This window comes from Bos indicus, chromosome 17 (assembly GCF_029378745.1).
Source record: "Bos indicus isolate NIAB-ARS_2022 breed Sahiwal x Tharparkar chromosome 17, NIAB-ARS_B.indTharparkar_mat_pri_1.0, whole genome shotgun sequence".
In the NCBI taxonomy this organism is placed as follows: Eukaryota; Metazoa; Chordata; class Mammalia; order Artiodactyla; family Bovidae; genus Bos; species Bos indicus.
Genome location: NC_091776.1, coordinates 71880592 through 71902291, shown reverse-complemented (window position 1 = coordinate 71902291; position 21700 = coordinate 71880592). Strand labels below are relative to the sequence as shown.

At 65.8% G+C, this 21700-nt stretch overlaps 1 protein-coding gene across 2 annotated transcripts; it reads right to left on the bottom strand.

Moving 5' to 3' along the window:
• Positions 1-1712: 1712 nt before the first annotated feature.
• PPM1F (protein phosphatase, Mg2+/Mn2+ dependent 1F) lies at positions 1713-21285 on the bottom strand. Of its 2 annotated transcripts, none has more exons than XM_070769972.1 (8): positions 21217-21285; positions 16389-16639; positions 12176-12327; positions 9417-9619; positions 8823-9011; positions 6998-7141; positions 5390-5483; positions 1713-4837 (listed from the first exon to the last, which is right to left on the bottom strand). In XM_070769972.1, the coding sequence occupies exons 2-8, from the start codon at positions 16583-16585 to the stop codon at positions 4533-4535; spliced, it is 1284 nt and encodes a 427-aa protein (XP_070626073.1). In that variant the 5' UTR covers positions 16586-16639; positions 21217-21285; the 3' UTR covers positions 1713-4532. The 2 variants fall into 2 exon arrangements, with proteins under 2 accessions (XP_070626073.1, XP_070626074.1); XM_070769973.1 differs by having other exon boundaries at positions 21208-21269.
• Between the last annotated feature and the right edge of the window lie 415 nt (positions 21286-21700).

The window sequence follows — 21700 nt, the reverse complement described above, 5'->3', positions numbered from 1 at the left end:
TTCATTTCCAGAGGTGTTTTTTTTTTTTTTTCCGGTTTCATTTCTAAACATCTACCTTGGTTGTTCTGTCGCACACCCAAAACCAAAGTCTTGTTTCCTCTCTTCTCTTTTCCAAGTTCTGTCCTGCCCGTCATTCTACTTTCACAATTTAGGAGGGGAGGAGGAGGAGGAGGAGGGGGAGGGAGGAGGGGAGGGAGGGAGGGAGGGGGAGGAGGGGGAGGAGGGGGAGGGAGGAGGGGAGGAGGGGAAGGAGGCAGGTGCTCCAGTCGAGCTGTGAGGAGCGGTGGGGAAGTGGTCAGGAGCAGCCTCCTGGGCCCCGGCCTGGCACCTGGTGGGACCCCCACCAGGGCTGGGTTGGCCCCCAGGAGTCTGCATGCACCCCTTGGCCCTGGGCACCGATATCCAGGCCTGAGCGCCTGGAGCAGAGCTGGGATGCACCCAGAAGCAGAGCTGGGATGAAGCGCAGCTTTATGGGTGGGGCTGGCTGAGGGTCTGTCCTGACTGGTCCAGAACCAGGGCGGGCAGCTGGGGCTCCCGAACCCTCTGAAGGGACCTGGGGGGCCGGCTATCACCGGCTCTCCCCACTGGCTTCCTGTCTCCCCGGTTCTGGGGGCTGTCAGCAGCTCCCCCAGGCTGGAACCCTGACCTGGTGGGTGCAAGACCATGCCTGCTCCCCGCCGGCCCCCAGCTCTTTGAGTGTGTGTGTCTCTGCGTGTGCAAGCGTCCCCCATCTGCCCGCAGCCCAGCTTCAGACACGTGAGGCCGCTCAAGAGGGAACCGTCAAGACAGCCTATGCTTAAGGAGGAGGCTGCCAGCACTTTCTGCCGGGAGCCAGGAGGCGGAGGGGGCGGGCAGGGCGAGACAGATGGCTGAGTAGGTGGGCTGCTTGGGAGCCCCAGCCTCCCTTGGTGGCGGCGGGGGACGGAGACAGATCAAGCTGCCTCCCTTGCTGGGGGGGGTTTGGTTTGGAAGGTGGGAGACCACTGCCCCGGGCCGTGGAGCCGGGGGTGGGCACTGAGAGCTCAGGGCTGACCCGCGAGTGCCCGGCAAGGCCCATGGTGAGGGCTGGCAAAGGCGTGGTGTGGGGGCGGCTGGGCTCCCCACAAAGCACCAGCACCACCTCCCGCCCCATCTTGAGATGCTCAGGCGGCACTGGGGGCCCTGGCTCTGAGCACCCCACATGTGGGCAGCCTGGATGCCTCCCACAATCCCGAGAGCTGAGCTCAGCCAGAGCACAGGGGACCTCCCGTCTGAGTGTGAGGGTGGAGGGTCTCCAGCCTTGGCCTCCCCAGGGGCCCGCCCCCGCCCCCCTCCCAGGACCCAGGGAACAGGTCCCCAGTGAACGGCTCTCCTGCTGCTGGGGCCCATGGGCTCAGGGACAGGAACCAGGCTGGCTGGTGGCTGGGGGGCTGGGGGGCTGGGGGCCGGCAGGGTTCTCCAGGGTGGCCTGCTCACTTTTCAGGATTGCTAGATGGCCCCTCGCACGTATGTGCTGTCATGCCCGACTCTGTGGCCCCGTGTGGTCCACCAGGCTCCTCCGTCCACGGGATTCTCCAGGCAAGAATATTGGGGTGGGTTGCCATTTTCTCCTCCAGGGGATCTTCCCAACCCAGGGATGGAACCCACGTCCATCAGCAGCTTCCAAAACCAATCCTGATGGCCGGGGGACAAGGAGGTGAGGAAGCTGAAGGTAGGACTCCGGACTCGGTGGAGGGGTTCAGAGCTTGTGGTTTATTGACATGAGCATGGGGGCCCCGGGACTTGTCCCTCAGATGGGGAAACCGCCACCCCTTCTGGGAACAAACCCCTTCACATGGAACGCCACTTCCAGGAAGCCCACCGAGATGCACACGGATAAACCCCTGGCAAGGCTGCAGGCATATTTGGCGAAGCCGTGGAGCCTTGGGGGAAGAGCGCAGGCCTCCGGGGGTGCCCACAGGGCTGCAGCTGGAAGCAAAGCCAACAGCTCATCGCACCCAGGACCACCTGATCCGTTTGGCTCAGGGCCGGGCCGGGCCCGGGAGCAGTGGGGCTGTCCACCCTCCCTGGGAATACTGCGGAAGTGGCCAGGACACCCGAGTCCATGGTGGAGCTCCGGCTGTGGGGCAAGAGTGACGGGGAGGGGGAGCCTGAGCGCTGGCCTGGGGAGGGCAGGGGTCACCGGTAGCCAACTCAGGGCCCCAGACTGACAACCTGCGCCTCTCCCTTGGGGCCTGGCCCCTGCCGCTCTCCCAAGCCTGGACGCTGAGGGTGGGCTGCGTCAGGGGGCCCGCCTGCCCACCCCTGCTGGCTGTGGAGTGGCCCCACTTGTAAAAGCAGGGTTCAAGGGCTCCGGCTGCCGTCTTCCACACAAGGAAGGCGCCGGCATCAGTAGCTTGCCTCTTCCCCAACCCACTTAATGTTAAGAATAGATACTAATACTTAATCACCCCTCCCTGTGGGGGGGGAGGGTTGCTAGTCCTGGCACCACTGCCCCCGAAGCCCCGGGCAGCCCCGTGCCCTACCGAGGGGACACGGAGGCCCAGGGCCGCAGTGACCAAGGGACAGAGCTGGGCTTAGGTGGGGACCGTGGTTCCTAGGCTGGCGCCCCCGGCTGGGGGGACTCTTAAGACCGTGGCCTGAAGGGGCGGTGGGTCAGGACTCGAGGAGGCCAACGATGCCCAGTCCAGGTTGAGGGGGGACGGCCCTGCGACGAGGCGCTGCAGGAGGCCAGCCCCTCTTGGCGGGAGAACAGGGGGCATCCCCTCAATGCCCCCCTCCCCAACCTGAGGGCCAGCTGACCGAGCCCTGTGCCGAGAGGGCCCAACGAGGGGCTTCTGGCTCCCGGAAGGCGGGACCTTCGGGTTAGACGGAGCAACACCTGCTCACTTGGCCACCAAAGCTCTGAGCTGCGGTGACTAGCTTAAGAGGCTTCTACGGCAAGCCCGGGACCCCGCTCAGACGCTTCATTCCTGCTGCTAGGGCTGGGGGCTGGGGTGGGCAACGCTGAGTCTGGGAGCCGGCCTCACAAGGGGCTCTCAGCCCCCTCCCTGGGTGAGGAGGGCCTGGGCTCCCTTAGTGCAGCCTCCTGGGCCCTGCTGCTGGGGGGACTCTGACCGCCTCCTCCACGCCACCCCGCAGCCTGGGGACCCCCGCGCTAAGCCCCTCCCACAGCCCAGTCCCCAGTGACCTTCTCTGAAGCCTCACCCAAGTCACCCGCCCCGCTTCCCCACCCATCATGAAGATCCTACGTCCTCTGGCCAGAGGACTCCCCCCCTGCCCCGCTTCCAACTCCACACCAACTTGGGGGAGCCAACCTGTCACGCACTTCCTGCAGCCTTGGAGCTGCGGGGACCAGCGGGCGACGGGCAGAGGAGGGCAGTGGAGGCTGGGACTGGAGCACAGACTCCCCTCTGCTCTCCCGCTGCCTCCAAACGTGGCCAGGGCCCCTTGGGCGTGCATCCCGACGAAACCAACTCAACCGCTGACATACCAGGCTCTCCGGAACATCCCAGACAGCGGCACGGACCTGCCGTCGGGTGGAGCTCGGTCCCTTGGCCTGGGGTCCGATCAGAGACTGGGGAACGGGACCAGGAGGGTGGGGAGGCAGGTGGGGCCACGGTCACCCCAACTCTGGAGCCCTGAGGTCTGGCCCAGGCCGTGCAAAAGCAGAAAGAACTCTGCTGGGGAGAATTCTGCCCCAAATCACGCCGCTCTGACAAAACAAATCCTGCTTTTGTTAAAAAAACAAAAACCCGCAGCGTGCTCCGGGCATCCATCCAGCCCAGCGGCCCCAGCATTGCCCACAGCTGTTTAAGGCACTTGAACGGCTTATTTACACCACCTGGAAAAGGATGTGTTTCAATCCTCATTGAGGGGAAAAAAATTTCAGTAATACTGCAAAAGGAGCGTCTCACAAAAAGAAAAAAAAAAAAAAATTCAATACTTAAAAGTTCCCTAGGGAATAAAATAAATGCGGAGCTCTGCTTAAGTTACATGACCCACGGAGCCTCTTGGCACTGACAGAACATGGACCAAACCTGAAATACTGCTTCTGAAGGAAACGCTTCCCTGGGAGAAGAACACAGACGGGACACACGCGTCTCTGTCTGGGCGTCCCCTCCTTGGAGCACAAGCCACGTGCGGGCACCAGGGTGGGTCACAGGTGGGCGCCCCGTCTCTTTCCCACGAGGCCCACCCTTCATACTCGGGCACCAGGAGCCCCGGGCACCCCCGAAAGCCTCGGTCATGGGCAGTCGGGGGGAATAAGAAACCTCTGTGCGGCGCCCAGGGCACTCTGGACAACATCTGCGGCTCCCAGCCTTGCCCGAGGCCCCCAGTGCCCGGCCACCCGGCGTGCATGCCCAGTGTCTTTGGTGTGGCTGCGGCCGCCACCCGCAGCCTGGGTCCCGCCCCCCCCGGCCCCTCCGGAACCGCTTTCCTCCACGAGGGTGCTCTCTCGAGGCCGTGGGGGGCATCGCCTGCCCGCCTCCCGCTGGGTCCTAAGGCATCTGTGGGGGGATCACGGGGTCGGGGGCGGGAGTCCGCGCCTCCTAGCTTCGCGGAGCGTCAGGCTCTGGCTCCAGCAGGTCCTGGGGGTCCCGCAGGAAGACCACCACCACCGTGATGTTGTCATGTGAGCCCCGCTCGCGGGCGGCGGCCACCAGCTCCTCGGCCACGCGCAGCCCGCTGCCCTGCGGCCCTGCCAGCCGGCTGCGCACGAGGCTGGCCACCTCCTGGTGGGGGACCACGTCGAAGAAGCCGTCACAGGCCAGCAGCAGGTACTCCTCGGAGCCCGTCAGCTCCCACGAGGCCGCGTCCGCCTCCCCAGACACGTAGGGCTTCTGGAAGACGTCCCCTGGGCCGGAGGAGGATGGTGGGGAGGGTGGTGAGGGCCTGGCGCCCTGACTGCAGGCCCTGGCCGGCCTGTGGCCACCCCACCTCCAAGGCGTGGCGGCTCACAGGGCACACGCTGCCAAAAGGTAGTTTCATGACGTGCCAAGTGCTCTGGGCGGCAGACAGAGCAGGGCAGTGAGAGGAGGGGGCTGGGAGGGGCTGGGCCCCCGGGGGGCGGGTGGGGAGAGAGCTGGGAGGCATTTCTTCAGCCCTGGGGGGAGACGGAAGCCCGCAGTCACTGGAGGCCGAGGGGAGGAGAGGGACTGCTGCTTCATCTTTAAGCTAGAGGACGCCTCGCCAGCAGGAGGGCACAGCAAGATGGGCCAGCCTCCTTTACAGACCGCCCAAGGATCACCTTCAGCCCTCACCGGGCAGCCAAGGGCTTCCCCCAGACCCTCCCGAGAGACTGTCTTAAGGACGGTGACTTAAACTGCTGTTATCTCACTGGGAGGCAAGCTGCTAAGGCGCCTGCACCCGCTGTGCCGGGCCCCCTCCCATCCCCTGGCCTCCTTACCGATGGCTCTGGACACAGCCAGGGTCCCGTTGACCCTCCAGCAGTCCATGTGCGACACGAAGCCACCCAGTGCCTCAATGCGGTCCTTCTCGTCCTGCGGAGACAGCCAGGGTGGGCCGGGGGGGGGCTGGCGGGCGGTGGAGGGGTGTGCCCAAGCCGCCCGAGGGGAGGCAGCACGGGGAACCATGTGGCGGGGAGACACGCCAAACCCCCCAAACCGCCCCACTGACGCAGGCGCGGCTAACGGTGCCGCTGCCAAGGCAGACGCGCGGCCCGTCCCCCGCAGCTTTTTGGGCTTGGGGAACATGCTCGCAGCAGCAGAGAGAGCTAGGGCCCGGGTCGCTGCGGGGCCCTCCGCTGCCGTCTCTCAGGGACACGGTGCCTCCCCGTCATGGGCCCCTGGGCAGGGCTGGGTGACGCTGAACAGGCCCTGGATGAGCCCTGAGCAACCCCCCGCCGCGGTCTGGCTCCCTCAAGCTCCACCACGGGGCTCCAGGCCTGAGAGGGCCGCACAGGCCCGACCCAGCCTCGGGTCCTGAAACTGTCTCCGGCCTCCAGAAGCTCCCAGAGCAGAGGCGTCTCCAACGCGGCTGCAGCCACCCCCGTGCCCGCCCCGCGGCTCCCGTCTCTGCCCCTGCGCAGTCCAGGCGGGGTATCCTGGGGCACGGGCCCCCCACCAGCCGGCCGCCCTCCCACCCCAGCCTCCCCAAGGCCAAGCCCAGAGCTGCTGGCCAGGGGTGGGTTCCCGCGGCTCCACTCATCCAGAGCCCTGTCCACCGCGTCCTCCCATGGGCCCCGCCCTCCCAGCCCATTCACCTGTGCCTCCCACTTCTGAGGAGGTTCACCCATTGCCTGCCACCTCCCCCGTGCAGAGCCTGGGGCTCCACGACCCCAGCCTTGCCCAACTCAAGGGTGGGTGTGTGTGTCTTGCAGCCCCTCCAGGCCCCACACCCCAGGGAGCACCCCACCACCAGCTCCAGGGCCTCAGGCCAAAGGCGTGGCCACCCTCCTGGGTGCCAAGGCCTCCCGGACTCCGCATCCCTGAAGCCCAGACCTTTCCTTTTTGCCGCCCTCGCCTTCACGGGCAGGCCGTCCCCAGAACTGCCCGACAGCTTCCCTGCGACCCGGCCCCCAGCTCGCCCTCTGCCGGCCCCACTGTCCGGAGGCTGCCAGGCTCCCGGCCAAGTGTGTCCTGGAGTCTCAGCAGCGACTCCGCTCCCCCGCCCTCCCCGTCCTCCGGCCGCCTGCTGGGCCGCACCAGCCGCAGGGTCTGTGCCTGTTCGCATCCCCAGCACCTCCTCCCGGCCCGCTGCCCCAGGCCTGGCCCCTCCCAGCTCCAACCACCACCGCCTGAGGCCTCCCCCACAGCCCGGTGCTCCCCGCCTGTGCAGGAGAGGACTGGGCGTTAACCCTGCCTCCTGGGCCGCCTGCCAGCAGATACCCAGCTCCGTCCTGCAGCTCTGGGCTCCATGTCGCTGAGACAAGAAGGGCTCTGTGAGATTCCTGGCGGCCAGCGCGCCCAGCTTTAGGGGACCCGCTGGAGCGAGGCGGGGCGCCCTCCCTCTGGAGGAGCGCCTGGAGCCCCCCGGGAGGATGGGGCCCCCTTACCTGCCGCTCGGGTCTGTGCGGCTCCATCAGCTTCACTGCCTGGCCCTGCCGCACCAGGAGAACCTGGGAGTCCCCGAGCCAGGCTACGTGCAGGGTGTTGCCCGCGATGAGCGCACACACGCCCGTGGTGCCACTCTGCAGCCGCTGCAGGGAGAGGGCGCACGCGGGTGAGGGAGGCGAGGAGGCCGCCGGGAGGCGCCCACACCGGCCAGATGCCCACCCCGGAACGGCGCTCAGGGGCAAACAGGAACGGACCCGCGCACGCGGGGACCCACGCACGAGGGGAATCAAATCAGCACGCACAGACACTGCCGTCCGCGATGTCGGAAAGCGGACGGCTGGGGGGTCCGGGGAGCAGCGACCACAAAGGCTGGAAGGACTTCGGGGTGACGGGGACGTCTGTTACCACGGCGAGAGGCGCACGGGCACAGAAACACGCGCCACACCCCCCAGCCGGGACTCTGCACACGTGGAGCCTGTCACGTGTCAATTACACCTCAGCAAAGGTCAGTCTGGATCATCATAGCCTGAGCTAAGCACCTGCTGCAGGGAACCCTTTCTCACTCCCGGGTGCCTGGGTGCCCACCCCCGGGTCTCGGACCTGGAAGCTTTTCTGTTCAGATGCAAAGTCCAGCCTTGTTGAGGGTCTGTGCTCAGACTGTGTCCCCTTCCCCACACCCCCTCTGGAGCCACCTGGCTGTTTCCAGGTCTGTAAAACCATCTTAGCATCCACCTTGAGGGCTTGGAGGACCCTGAGGTGCGAGGGGACGGGAGGTGGGCAGTCAGGTCAGGAGCCAGATGCACCCTTTTTTCTTTCAGAAACAAACGGTGGGTCCGTGTAGCTGCCGACACCCGCAGTCCGGGCTGGCCTGCCTGGGGGGCTGGGGGAGGTGGTTCTCATGCTAGAACGGTAACACCTTGTTACGCTCTGTCTCAGCGATCTGCGGTCAGGCACCTCTCACGTCACCACGGCAGAAAGATCACACGCTGCGATGGAGGCTCCGATGACGGAGTTTTTAGCAACAAGGTGTTGTTTAAGGTGCCTGCTGTGTTCAGACATGACGCTGCTGCCTGCTTGCAGATGAGGGCAGAGTGCAAACCCAGCCTTTATCTGCACCGGGAGCCTGACAGTCACGTGACTTGCTTCATACGCGCACATCGCGGAGGTGGTCTGGAACCAAACCCTCGAGGCCTCTGAGGTCTGCCTGCCCTGATCCTGTGCTTCGTTTTCTGCATTTTACGATGCGGAGACGAACCGAGGGCCTTCTGAACCCTGAAGCGGGCCCTCGCTCCCAGAGCTAACTCCGAGAGAGTGCTACTGTCTCCCCTGACGTGCTCCGGCTGCTGGAGCCAGCCGGTCTGAGCCCAGGTGCTCAGCCACTTCCATGGTCCCTGGCCCAGGCCATCTTCCCCGCCCTGATGGCTAGGGACCGCCCCGTGGCCCAGAGCCCCTAGGTCTAGTCAAACCATCCGATTCTCAGCTAGCCGCGGTGCCTGCCCACGGGAGCCACGCCGTCTGCCAGCCTCTGCCCCCTGGCCGACCCTGGCGGCTTCCCGAGTGGCCCTGGCATGGCGTGGCGTCTCCTCTTGGGAACCATGAGGAAGAGCCTGCGCTTGTCATCCCGCTGCCCCTGATTACGAGACAGTCTCGCTGCCCGCCCTGTGAGGCCCGCACACCCTCTGCTGGAGAGAGCCCCACGCGGGTTCCGGCCACAGGCCCGTTGAGGCAGGAGCAAGGGGACGCGCTGGCCAGCGGGCTTCGGCAGGGGCCCTTCCGCCGCCTTCCTCGCAGAGGCCTGTCCCGGCGGCCCCACTCCGCACTCACCTCTCGCCGGGCCTTCCAGAGGAACATCTCGTCGGTGCGGCGGAAGGCCGCGCGGAGGGCCTCCGCGGGGTCCGCGGCCAGCTCCGGCCGGCGGGCGGCGACCGCGTGCACGTGCACGGATGCGTACCTGGCGGCGTCCGCTCCTCCGTGCCCGTCGAACACGGCGAAGTAGGCGCGGTCCACCGAGTCCTGGCGGGGAGTGCGGGGCGAGGTCACGGCCTGGGCGGAGCCGGGCGCTGGGGGACCGCACGGCCTCGCCACCAGACAGGCTGAGCTGCGGGCGGGTTGGGGGGTGGTCTTGGGGAGGACGACCCTCGGGAGCCTCAGTTTCTGCTCTGGCCCGGCTACGGGGGCGCGTGCACAAGGGCAGCGGCCCCAGACGGCTCTGGGGGGGGGGCCGGGGTAGAGCTCAGCAAGCAGGGGGCCGGGTGGGCGGGGCCCGGGCCTCCCCGGCCCAGCGCGGCGGGGACGATGAGCCCGGCTGCCCAGAGCTGGGCAGGTGCTTACGGCAGCCGTGGGCGTCCCACTTGCCTGGGCTCCGGCGGTGGCCCCGCTGGGCACCAGGGTCCCCTCCCACCCCGGGCCCCCACTGACCTCCAGGCCGAAGAGCAGGTTGAAGGCGGGCAGGCACACATGCCGGTCCTCCATCCTGCGGCGGGCGTTGCGGATGGCGTGCGCGGAGACCAGCCACTGCCGCTGCGGGGCCCGGGCCGCTGCGGGCACCTGTTGTTGCCACTGGCCGCACGCCTGCCAGAGGCGGTCAAAGAGGCTCCGCGCCAGGCCCGCGGCGTCCAGCACTGAGGGGCAGGACCGGGGGCTGTTAGGGAGGCAACCCCGCGGACCCCTGGGGGCTCCCTGATCCCACCCCTGCTTCCCAAGACCCCTGGAGTCCATCAGCCTGACTGCCTGGCCCCCTGGGCACAGCAGCCTGAGGACCCCGCTCACAGCCTGTGTCGCCAGTTACAACATGCCTGGTTTGGAAACACACACGCACACAGGGAGCCCCTGCCCGACTGCACGGCTGCACCCCAAAGGAAAGAGCCAGAAACGCAAAAAGGTTAAGAACAAGCACAGGGCCGCTGACTGTGCGTTAATGGAGACAATATACATCCAAACACAGAGTGAATTACGGTCTGTTTTCCCAATGAAGGACTAAGAATCAATCTGTTATTCTCATACACAGCACCCCGGACAGCGGTCAGTGGAAGGAAGGAAGGAAGGAGCTCCTGACGCACAAAGGCCTGGTGACTCTCCAGGGAACCCCGTGCAGTGGAAAAAGCCCATCGTGCGTGACATCACTTATCTGCATCCTCGAATGATAAGAACATAGGGATGGGGGGCTGTCGGGGCTCAGGGTGGGGGCAGGCGGGTGTCAGGGCGGCCACAGCGGTAACGTGACATCCGTGTGGGATGAAGCTACGTCCAGACCCTCTCGTGCTATTTCATCGGTTTCCACTGGGGGACAAAGATGCGGGGTCCTCACTGGCAGTTCTCACGACCGGGGCCACGGCTACCCGAGGGTCAAGTTGAATTTTAACAAGTTCAAGGATGGAACGGAAATCGACTTTGCAAACATATGAAGTGCTTCCGTCACAATCTTTTTAAAAAATCAACACTAAGGGGAAAAAATGTGAAAATGAGAGACAGAGGGGAAATTCCACATTTGATCACGAGAACGTGGACACCTCCGACCCACGTGGGCCCAGAGGATTTCAGAGGCAGGAGAGTCACAGACCCCCCAAGCTCAGCAGCGGATGTCTGCAGGGCGGGGTCCCGGGCCAGGCTTTTCCTTAAGGACACTGTTTGGTGCTTTCCCCATTTCCCACTGCAACCAGAGGCTGGTTTTGTTTTTTTGGCTGTGTTGGGTCTCAGTTACTGCACGTGGGATCTAGTTCCCCGCCCAGGAAATCGACCCAAGCCCCCTGCATGGGGACCGTGGAGGTCTCAGCCACCACCAGGAATCCCATAGTGGGGCCCAGCTCTCTGGGACGGGGCGGGCAGAGGCTCTCCCCGCCCTGCCACACCTCTGCCCCCAGCAGGGGTTCTTAGAACTCCCGAGCAATGCCAGTTTTGCAAGAATGGCTTCAAGGGACAGACTTGCCTGCACTCCACTCTCATGACAGGGGTGAGCTGATGAGTGTGGCAGGCCCAGGCCTGCTTGGAGAGCAGGGCCAGCTGAGCCGGTCCCCCCTCCCCCGGCCCTCGGAGCCCCCAGGCCTGGCTCTGGGCTGTGAGCCGCAGCAGCTCCTTTCCGCCAGCAGGTGGTGCTGGCTTCCCACCGAGGGGCCAGGGGCATTTGTGGGCTGGCTGGCAGGCTTGGCAGAGGACAAAGGCGGTCTATCATCACCCGCCTGCCAGCCTTGGGGCAGGAATGTGTGGCGGGGCTGGGCTGGAATGCGGCTGGGCAGGGAGCCAGGGAAAAGGCCGCGTGTGTGTCCCTGTGCCCTGCATGTAGCACTGATGCTGGGGGCAGTGATCACGTCAGGTGGTGCAGGTGCCAGGTAACCCCTGTAACGTGTAACGGAGCAAACCGACGCGCCGTGCGTTCACGTTACACGTCACAGCTCAGTTGCATCTCAATTAAAACCAAGGACAAAGCAGCAGTGGGTCGGGCAGGGGCACGAATGGAGAAACCTGTGGAGGCTCTGGCCGCCTGCTCCCCGGGGCCGGACCCCGGGACCCACCCTGTCCCCGGCAGGCATCCCACCTGACCCCCGCACCCTCCCCAGCCTGGTGAGCACGCAGGAGCCCAGGCCCTGCTCAGGGTGGGCCCACCAGACGCGCCCCACAGCCTGGCCCAAGGCTGCAGTCCTGGTGCAACCTGAGCTGACCTCCACCCCGGGGGGAAAAACTACCAGGAAAGCGACTGAAGAGCCTGCGAAACAGGGCCTGCCCGGTGGGAGGCTCACTCCTGGCTGGGCTCCTCCGGGTGTGGACTGCAGGCTCGGGAGCAGGGCACTGGCTCTCAGGGATCCCCGAGTCACCACCCGGCCGGGTTCCCAGAAGTTCACAGCTGAGACACGGCCTGGACTCTGAATTTTCTACCCCTGGACCCTGCGGCTGCCCCCGAAGCCGGCTCCCACGTCACCACCGTGTCGCGCAGAGGTGGGAGGGCAGGCCCGCGAGGGCTGCAGGCACCCCGGGCTCCTCCGGACAAGGCTGTCCACCGCCCAGGCTGCGGGGCTCGTCCTGCACGCTGGGGAGGCCTCTCCTGGGGCTTGGACTCTGCCACCCTGTCATGAGTCCGGCGCTGCCCACCCGTGAAACGGGAAAGCAAAGGAGGCCAGGTGGCCTGACGCTCCCCCGCAGCCTGTTTCCCACGAAGCCCCTGGGGCCCCGGAGCGGGAACTCACGTGTCACAGGGGCCTTCTCCTCCGCTCTGTCCCCTCTGTCCCCGTCTTCCTCCTCCTGCTCCGGCAGCTTCCTGAACTCAGAGAGGTCAGACTGCAGCAGCTGGGAAACCGCCTCGTGGGCCAGGCAGGCGGCGAGTGGTGGCGGCGCGCTCCTGGGGACGGGGGCCTGGAGTCAGGGGCCCGTTCCTTGCAGGAGTTGGGACCCTGGGGTCTGCCCCGCACTCCAGGGACAACCCTGGCCCCCTTCCCCTCAGGGAGGTCCTTCGGGAGCCGGATGGCCGTCCAGGCAACACCATTTACGGGGTGGTGCCTTGCTGGGGCTGGTGGGAGGGGGACCCACGGATGTGTGAGCTGAGTCTACTGGACGAATGGCCTGACGTCCAGCCTCAAGACAGCTCCTGGTCCCCAATACCAGCCGGGGATCCCTGGGGGTCAGGGAGCCCTACGAATCGAGTTGTGTGTGTTACGGAGTCTAAGCCCAGCGCCTCGGCACGTGACCAGGCGTGGAAGCTGGGCTGTTGTAGAAGCTACCAGTTATGACAAGGTCCCCCGGGAGGGAGGGGCGCAGATGCAGTCATGCTGGCATCCTTACTGAAGGGGGAAACGGGGGCAGAGACCCCAGGGAGATACCCTGCGAAGACTGGTGAGCGGATCTCCAGCTGAGGACCGCCAGCAACGGCCAGAGGGACCGGCCCCGCAGACACACGGCTCCGGGACCCCGACCTCCGGAATCTTGGGAAAACATGGCTGTCGTTGAGGCTGCCCAGCCCATGGTGCTTTGTCGCCGCCCCAGGAAAGCAATCCGGGGAGTGCCACACCCACGGGCTGTGAGCCCCCGTCACATGGGGTCCCGGGGGAAGCAGGCCGTCCAGGCAGCTGGGGAAGGGGGCTCTGGGGAGGCAGCTGCCAGGGTGACAGGGTCATGTCCTTGGTGTGGCTGGAGAAGGGATGTGACACCATCTGACCAGGCTTTTTCAGGCCGGCCTGGCCTCGCCGCGAAGGGCGGGCCTGGCAATGGACCGGAAGGGACGGGGCTGCCGTGTGGGGCAGGGACCGGGTGGGTCCGCCGTACGTCTCAGGCTCCCCGGAGGCCAAGCGGCCTGGGGCACGTGGGCACGCGGTCTGGGTGGGAGAATGGGGTGGGGCAGAACGGCTGAAGGGGGCTGGGGAAGTGGGGTGATGCCAGGGGTGCCACCTGGAGCCAAGTCTGGGAAACGAGACCGGGCTGGCTGCTTCCCAGGGCAGACAGGCTGCGCAGAGCTGAGGGTCAGCGCAGGCTAGGGTGGGGAGCAGGAGGGGCCAGGAGGCCTCCCGGCAGGAGAAGAGGGTTGCACGAGGGCTCCGGGAGGCCTAGGGTGGAGAGAGCGAGGCCAGCAGGAAGCAGTATGGGAAACTCTCACCATGGGCTCTGGGGCGTGCGGGCACAGCCCCCAGACTCAGGGACCGGATCCCACCATGGAAGGCCCCAGCTCTCTGGGTCCCAGGGCTGGCATCCTGGCCTGTCCCCGAGGCCAGGCACACCCAAGGGAAGCTGGGCACTGTGCTGGGCGGAACCAGGCCCTCCCGACGGCTGGGCGGGTGTGTCCCCCTGGGCAATCTCTGGTGAGTCTGCAGAGGGCCTGAGGGAGCTGCTGGGATGAGTCTGTCGTCTTTTTTTAAAAATGAGAAGCTGACTCAGGGGCACAGCCCCTGGAACCCGCCTTTGAAAAACAGCCAGCCGAGACCTGAGGAGCATGCTCCTTGGCCCCACGGGGATCTCCTGCCTTGAGCTGGGCCCCCTTTCCCGGTGGGGAGAACTGTGCTGCTCCCGGGTCCCAGTGTGGGGCGAGGCCACAGCAGCTTCCTGCGACTGGGAGCCCTGGTGGGGGGGTCAGGGAGGTGGCTTCCGGCCTTGGGGACAGGACAATGCCTGGCTGTGGGCCCCGCCCGGCACCCCGCGGCCACCAAAGACTCCAGCGAGGATGCCTCACGACAGGCACCAGGTACCCAAGAAACGAGAACCGCTCCGGTCCACTGCCTGCCGGGTTCCCAGGGAGCCCGCAGGCCCGCGGCAGAGACGGAACTGCCTCTCAGTGACTGCGGGTTCCGGCCCGCCCGGGGGCCTGGGACGTGACCCCTGACGAGGAGGAGAAGGAGGAGGCTCTCACGCAGGATCCATTCACAACCAGCACACTTGGGCCTGGACGCCCAAGCGCCTGCACACGGGCTTCTGGGTGTGCAGGTGGGCGCTGATCGCCAGACGGGAGACACACGGAACAGCCGTGTCCACACGGGAAAGAAAGGCTGGGGACGACGAGAGCAACAGAAAGCAAGTCCATTCAAACGGCTGGAGGGCCTTCCCCGCTGGGGGCTTGGGTGCTGTCCCTGTTCGGGGACCTGAGATCCCACAGGCCGCATGATGCAGCCAAAAAAAAAAAGGCTGGAAAATAGGACTTTTAAAATAATGTGTTTCAAGGTCCTTCGAAGGGCGTCCCTGGCTGCTCAGCGGTAAAGGATCCACCTGCCCACGCGGGAGACGCGGATTCGGTCCCTGGCGTGTGAGCTCGTGCGCGCCGGCAGGGGTGGGTAACGAAGCCCCCGTCAGCGCACCTACTGGGCCTGTGCTCTAGGGCACCTACCGGAACCCGCTCGCCTGGGAGCCCCTGTTCCACAGCAGGAGCAGCCCCCGCTCCCGCACCCGGAGAAAAGCCTGTGCAGCTCGGGACCCGACACAGCCAGAAGCAACAGAAAGAACGTGGAGACGATTGTTCAAGGCGGAGGATTCCCTGGCGGTCTGGCCGTTAGGACTCTGCGGTCTCCCTGCAGAGGGTGAAGGTTCAGTCCCTGGTCGGGAACTGAGATACCGCCAGCTCTGCGGCTGTGACCCCCGACCTCTCACCCGTCACCAGCTGCAGGCCTGCACTGTCCGCCCACATGGACGCCTCGGGCCGACCCCCGTCTCTGGCTCAGGCCCCTCCCTGGGCAGGAGGGTCCTCTCGCCCTGTTCAGGCCTGGCAGGGACAGCGGCCCAAGGGGCTGCTGCGGGCTCGGGGCCCTTGAACATCCCTTCCACCCCCCGAGTGCCACTGTGGTGCCCGGCCCCTCGTCTCGCCCCCCATCCAGCCCCCCAAGCCCCAGTGTGGCCTCAGCCAGCCCCAGGCCCGCTCAGCTCCCCTGGTGTGCCTCTGAACTAGTTCCCCAAAGTAAGAGCAGCCAGCCTCACCCTCTGCATGCACCACACAGACAGACAGGCCACCCGCTTTCGGACCTGCGGCCGTCATGCCCCCGTGGCCGACTGGACAGGCCTCGGGCCCCTCCCGGCAGTTGCCGGGGCTGCAGGGCAGGAGCTGGCCTGCCTCCAAGGACGCCGAACGCCAGCACTGGGGGTGAACAGTGATGGGTGAGGCCTCTGGGAGGGATGAGGCTCTGAGGCTGCCTTGTCCCCCAGCCCCACCCACGACCCTCTCCTTGGGTGGCCCGTGGCTCTCGGTTTCCCTGACTCCCGCTAAGCTGCTCACGTCCCTCTGACCTCATCTTCGTGGCCTGGGCAGTGGGGACGCAGCCACCGCCACTCGGGTCTGGGTGGCTGGGGGACAGCGTGGCCTCAGGCCAGCCTCTGAGCCTCTGCCGCCCCGTCTGTGAGGGGACAGAAAGGCGACTTCACGCCAGTACCCACGAGGGGATGGACTGAATCCCCCGGGAAGACCCGCCGAGGCCCCTGGTCAGAGGGGAGCCTGCCAGGGAGCAAGGCCTCGGCGGGTGGGGGACGGGGCACACGGGGGCAGGGCCCCCAGCCCCACGGGACGGGCGCCTTCACAGGGAGAGAGGCACAGACGAGGGCCCCAGCACACTCACGGCCGGGCTGGGCACGTGCCGACGGGCCAGGTCGCACGTGGGGCCGGGCTGCACTCGCAGCTGAGACCAAGGTCGGGGCGGCCCTAACTGCCGGCCGCCTGGGTGCGCAGACGAGGCCCTCGCGTTGATCAAAAACCCCCACCCCGCAGGCTGCAGCCCCAGGAAACCAAGGTGGCTGGTGGTGGGGGGATTCCCATGTGCAACATGATCGGCAGGAGAGGAAGGTGCGAGTGAAGCCGACAGGGTGGGAGTCATGGTCCTGGCCCCCCCCGCCCCCCCGCCCCTGGGTCCCTCTCCCCGCCCCTGGGTGCCTGCTGGGCTCCCGGTCCCCTGCCCCTGCCCCACCCCTGGGTCCCCATCCCGCACCCACACCACTCACCGGCTGCTCAGGAAGCCCATCGCCACCTCGGCCAGCTCGCCCTCCACCTCCTCGAGGGTCAGCACTGGCCCTGGCACCTTCCATGGCAAGGGGCTCTCTGGGCTCAGTGGAGCCGGGAAGTCGCGGAGGAGCGTGTCCAGGAAGCCGGGGGTCTCCTCTGCCGTCTGGCCGTTCTGTTGTGGGGCCCCCGAGGCCATGCCCAGGGCATCGGGGGGGCAGGGGAGCTGCTGCCGGGGTCCTCGGTCTTCTCTCTGCAGGGAGACGCAAGGGTCAGTGCCCGGGGCTGGGGGTGACCGTGCCCACACCCTGCAGCGCTGAGTGCCCGCTTTTCCCTGCTTCCCCTTGGAAGCCGGGGCCACACCAAGACTGGGGCTCCAGGCGGAAGGGCAGGGCCACCCACCCTCGCACGCAGTTAGTTCTGAGGCCCATGTGGGAGGGACAAACCCTGATGGGGGATCTGAGGGGCCTAGAGGGGTGGCTTCTGGAGACAGACCCGGGTGTGGGTGTGGTGCAGAGGGATCCCGGCTGGAAGCAGAAGGCATGCTCCTGGCAGAGAACAGCCTGAGAGGTCAGAGGCAGGCAGGAGTGGGGCTGGGGCCAGGGCCCGGAGGCAGGCGGACGCGGCCTGTGGCCTGTGCAGGGGGTTCATGTGCCCCGGCGGCCGCCAGAGGCAGCCCCGTGGTGCAGCAGAAGGCTCCCCCAGGACACTCGGGGCCTGCGGGAGATGGTCAGGCCTTCCGTCCTCCCAGGAGGAGTCCCAGGCCTCCTGAGGCTTAAAGGGCTTGACCACGGGGTAAGTGTCCCCAAACATCCCAACTGTCCTGGGCTTTGAATGGCTGGAGGATGGGGGACCCGGGGGCCCCCAACCCTCTGAGGATCAGAGCTCCTAACTCTGCATGAGTCTCTGGGGAGGACGGGTGGGTGTGGGCTTGGGGGAAGGGAAGCAAGACGGGTGATGAGCGGAGGGTCTGGGGGGCAAAGAGAGGTAAGTTAAGAAACACATGGAGCAGGAAATGGCAACCCACTCCAGCGGTCTTGCCTGGAGAACTCCATGGACAGAGGCTACAGTCCATGGGGTCACAGAGAGCTGGACACGACTGAGCGACTGACACGCACGTCCGGTTCTATGGCGCTGTCTCTGTGCTTGCGTAGAGACATGTGTCTTTAGGAGAAACACGAAGGCATGACTTACAACGCGCTTTCGTATTTAAGGAGAGAAGGTTCTGGGGACAGGCTCAACGCCCTTTCGTATTCAAGGAGAGGAGGTTCTGGGGACAGGCTCAACGCCCTTTCGTATTCAAGGAGAGGAGGTTCTGGGGACAGGCTCAACGCCCTTTCGTATTCAAGGAGAGGAGGTTCTGGGGACAGGCTCAACGCCCTTTCCCCTTTCGTATTCAAGGAGAGGAGGTTCTGGGGACAGGCTCACGCTCACAGCCCCCATCTGCTGACCATGAGGGATCACAACGCAGCCCTCGGCCCAGAGAGCACACGGGGCAGAAACGAGAGCACCATGCAGTGGCGCAGGCCCGGCTCCCTGCAATTCCAAACCCTGAAATCGCTCGTGAGTTGTGTGATCAGGGTCAAACGGGAGACAGCCGCTCGCAAACCTCCCAGGACTGGAGGGCGGCACACAGCGGCGATCCGGAACCTTCACCTTCCACCTCGCTGCCAGGGCGGCCTTGGGGGTGTTTGGGGGCCTGGCCTGGAGACGCTGTTCCCTGGGCCTGGAGCCCACTCCCCTCTGCAGCAGCTGAGCCCGGGCTCCGCTCTGTGCCCAGCGCCCCTTCCCCTGTGGGGTGCTGGCTGGCGACTCTCCTCGGAGGGGCAGGTGGGCATTACCAGCACCCCAGCTTTGCTTTCACAGCAGCCGGCAGGACAAAGGGCCGGAAATGAGCAGGACGCGGCGCAGCCTTCCCCGGGATGCCCGGGGTAAGGGACGGGGTGGTCTCCTTCCTGTCCATGCTCTTCTCGACCGGCTCCGGGATCCAGGGCGCGTCCCATGCCAACGGGAGCCCAGGTCGAGAGACGGCAGGAGGGAGGCAGCCCTGGAGGGTGGGCCGGGGCCCTGGGCTCTCCCGGGACCACCCAAGGAGCTGGTCGGTGAGGACGGAGCCTGGTCACCGCTCAGCAGGCCGGCAGGGCCAGGCCGGGTGTGAGCACCGGTGGGAGGGGGCTGGTGAGAGGCCGGGGCAGGACCCGGGCCTGAGGACCTGCAGGGGGCGAGGGAGGGACCCAGGGCCGCTCGACCCGTCTGGCCCAGCGTGGCCCGTGGCCAGGCCCTCTCGCTCTTGCCATGAGGCCCCCCAGGCTCCGCTTGCAGTGGAAATAACGACGCTGCCGCCTAACACCCGCAGGGGACCAGCGCGGTGCGGGCCCCTCAGGGGCCGCTGGCCCCTCCTCTCACCGCCCAGACACGGCAGAGAAAGGGCCAAGCCAGCTACGGGCCTGGCTCCCAGCCCACTCCTCGGGGGCTGCTGACCTCGGGGGCTGGCCACTCCCAGACCCCTCCCTCATCTCTGCGCCCGAGACCCCGAGACCCGCGCGCTCTGCCCCACCTTGGCCGAGAGCCCCACAAAGTCTTCAGGGTTCTACAGCCCTTCTGCTCACACCTGACTTGTCAAAGTCCATTTTTCTTTTCCTTTTTCCATTTAAAATATCTACTTTCCTCTAGTTGAGCCATCTTGACTTAGAAGCTCAACTCGCGTATTTGTAAGCCTGGGTTTTTCTCCACCACATAGACAAGGCAGCTACTTGTGGCCTCCTGCTTGATTTCCCAACAGGAGGGAAAAGAGAAAGAGAGCCTTAGGAAGGGAAAACTGCACCACTGTTACAAAAGCATCGTCTTCATTGCTGCAAGCTTTTCTGTAAGTGGAGAGTCTTATTTCTTCATTCATAAACAGCCAGTGGGAAGAGTACGGGGGAAACCTTTCCAGATCTTTTCCTATGTGTATATTTTCTTGTTTTTAATACATTTAAGGTAAAGCAATGTGTATGCTCCGTCAAGTCTGACTCTGGCCCCATGGACTGTAGCCCGCCAGGCTCTTCTGTCTATGGAACCTTCCGGGCAAGGATCCTGGAGTGGGTTGCCACTTCCTGCTCCAGAGGATCTTCCTGATGCGGGTCGAACCCGCATCTCTTGTGTCTCCTGCATTGGTACATGGATTCCTTGCCACTAGTCCCACCTGGGAAGCCCAAGGAAAGTATACATAACACAGGATTTATCATTTTGTTCATTTTAAGTGTGGGTTTCCCTGATGGCTCAGTGGAAAAGAATCCACCTGTCAATGCAGGGGACGAGGATTCGATCCCTGGGTTGGGAAGATCCCTTGGAAAAGGAAATAGCAACCCACTGCAGTATTCTTGCCTGGAGAATCCCCCTGGACAGAGGAGCCTGGCGAGCTCCAGTCCACGGGGTCGCAGAGAGCGAGACACGACTGAGCAACTAAGCAGCAACACACGACTGCAGCTCATCCTCTACTCGTTTCAAGCGCACGGTTCTGCCGCACGAAGCGCGCTCATGCTGTGCAAACACGCTTTCACAGGACTGACTTCTCATGAGACTGTAGCCTGTCCCCCACCACCCCCACCGGGTCTCCGGGTGTAGCAGCACCCTCTATGCGAGGCCCCTTTGAACACAGCTGCTGGCAACATGAGGGTGGAGAGGCGGGTGTCAGCTTCCTCCCAACACCCTCCGCAGGTGCGGCCTGAGGCCTGGCCCCTTAAAAGAGGAAGCTGAGACACTCGGTGGAACATGGTGGGCAGCAGACAGGTCCTACAGACAGTGCTGGCTTCGGGCCACATCAGAAAGGAATTCTAGGAATGAACCTACGGAGGTTGGCCTAGCGGCCTGCGTCCTGTTTACCTCTCACGACTGTGCTGACTACAAGCCTGGACTCAGCCACTCTGCAGTGAAGAAACAGGCTCCGGGAGGGTCAGCAAACCCCCACGGAGGCCGCACAGGCAGGAAACGGCCAAGCCGGGATCAGGTGGGGTCATCCCGGCCTTTGTTATTCCCAGCTCGGTGGCAGGAGAAAAAGACTTGAAATGTGACCATCGGCCGGATATGGCAGGAAAGGCAGAAATGAGCCTCCAGTTCTACGTCCTGCGGCCCCGGGGGGCACAGCTCGCCCTCGGAGCCTGCCCCAGGGTATGTCAAGAGGACGTGTGTCACCCAGCACGTGTCACTAAGGGCACGGTCCCCGCTGGGTGCCAGGCTGCAGGGCAGGGGCCAGCACCGTCGGGAGGGCCTGGCGCTGTTAGGCCTGGCACGAAGACCCCTACTACGGCCAGCTGCCACTCCCCTGCTGCACAGAGAGGCTGAGGGGCCCGGCTGAAGCCGCACAGCTGCAGCGCGGGGCCTGAGCCTGGGGTTCCATCGCACACGCGTCTGGCTAACGCCACTGCACGCAGCCCGAGCGCTGGGTGGAAACGGAAACACTCGGATACACTCCGGGCCGGGCCCGGATCGGGGGGGGGGGGGGGGGGCGGGGGGCGCTGGGGCGGCAGCTGCGGCCCGGCAAAGGTGCGGGGGGCTTGCTGGGGTAGGGGTCTGGGCCAGGGGTGCGGAGGGGAGCGCGGGACCCCGGGCAAGCGGGCGCGTTGCGCCTCGGCCCTTCACCGCGCGCCCCGGCTCGGCTCGGAGCTCCCCGCCGCACCCCCGGGCGCGCAGCCCCCAGGCCCGCCCCGGGCCCCCGACCCCGAGGTCCCCGCCCTGCAGCCCCCAGCCCCTCGCGGCCCCCCAGCCTGCCCTTCTGCCCCCGCCGGCGCACCCCTGCCGTCAGCCCCCCAGCCCCGCGCCCCGCGCCCCCCAGATCCCTACCAGCCTCACCCTCCGCCGCTCCGCCGCCCGGCGCCCGCCTGGCCGCCGCTCCGGCCGGCCCCGCCCACTTCCCGTCCGTCTGGCCCCGCCCACTCCGCCTCCGGCCGGCCCCGCCCACTTCCCGTGCGGCCGCGGCGCAGGCGCAGTCAGGCCCGGGCGGGCGGGGCCGGCCTCTGCTGCCCCCTGGCGGCCGCCGCTGCAGGGCGCGGGTCTCCTCCTCCCGTGGCGGCCGGGTAGGGGGACAAAGCCTTCCTCGGGGACGCCCAGACACTCGGCAGCTTGCACAGTCGAGAGCAGGTCAGCGGCTGGTGGAGCGGGGGTGCCACCCAGCACTGCCTGGGGCTCACGACCCTTTTAGGGACCCTTAATTTCGTATTGCCACAAACTGACACACAGTATCTGCAGGCCTGGAGGTCAGAAGCCTGCAGGGTCTCAATGGCCTACGTTCAAGGGTCATCAGGGTGCCCTTCCTTTCTGGGGGCTCTAGAGGAGA

What these genes read in the sequence shown, in the direction of transcription:
- PPM1F (XM_070769972.1), bottom strand. Translation starts at nt 16,585, where the DNA reads ATGGCCTCGGGGGCCCCACAACAGAACGGCCAGACGGCAGAGGAGACC. An exon ending in ACCTGCTCTTCGGCCTGGAG is followed by an intron (nt 9,012 to 9,416) that starts GTCAGTGGGGGC and finishes ACTCCCCGCCAG; the next exon opens with GACTCGGTGGACCGCGCCTA. An exon ending in GGCTGTGTCCAGAGCCATCG is followed by an intron (nt 4,838 to 5,389) that starts GTAAGGAGGCCA and finishes CCTCCGGCCCAG; the next exon opens with GGGACGTCTTCCAGAAGCCC.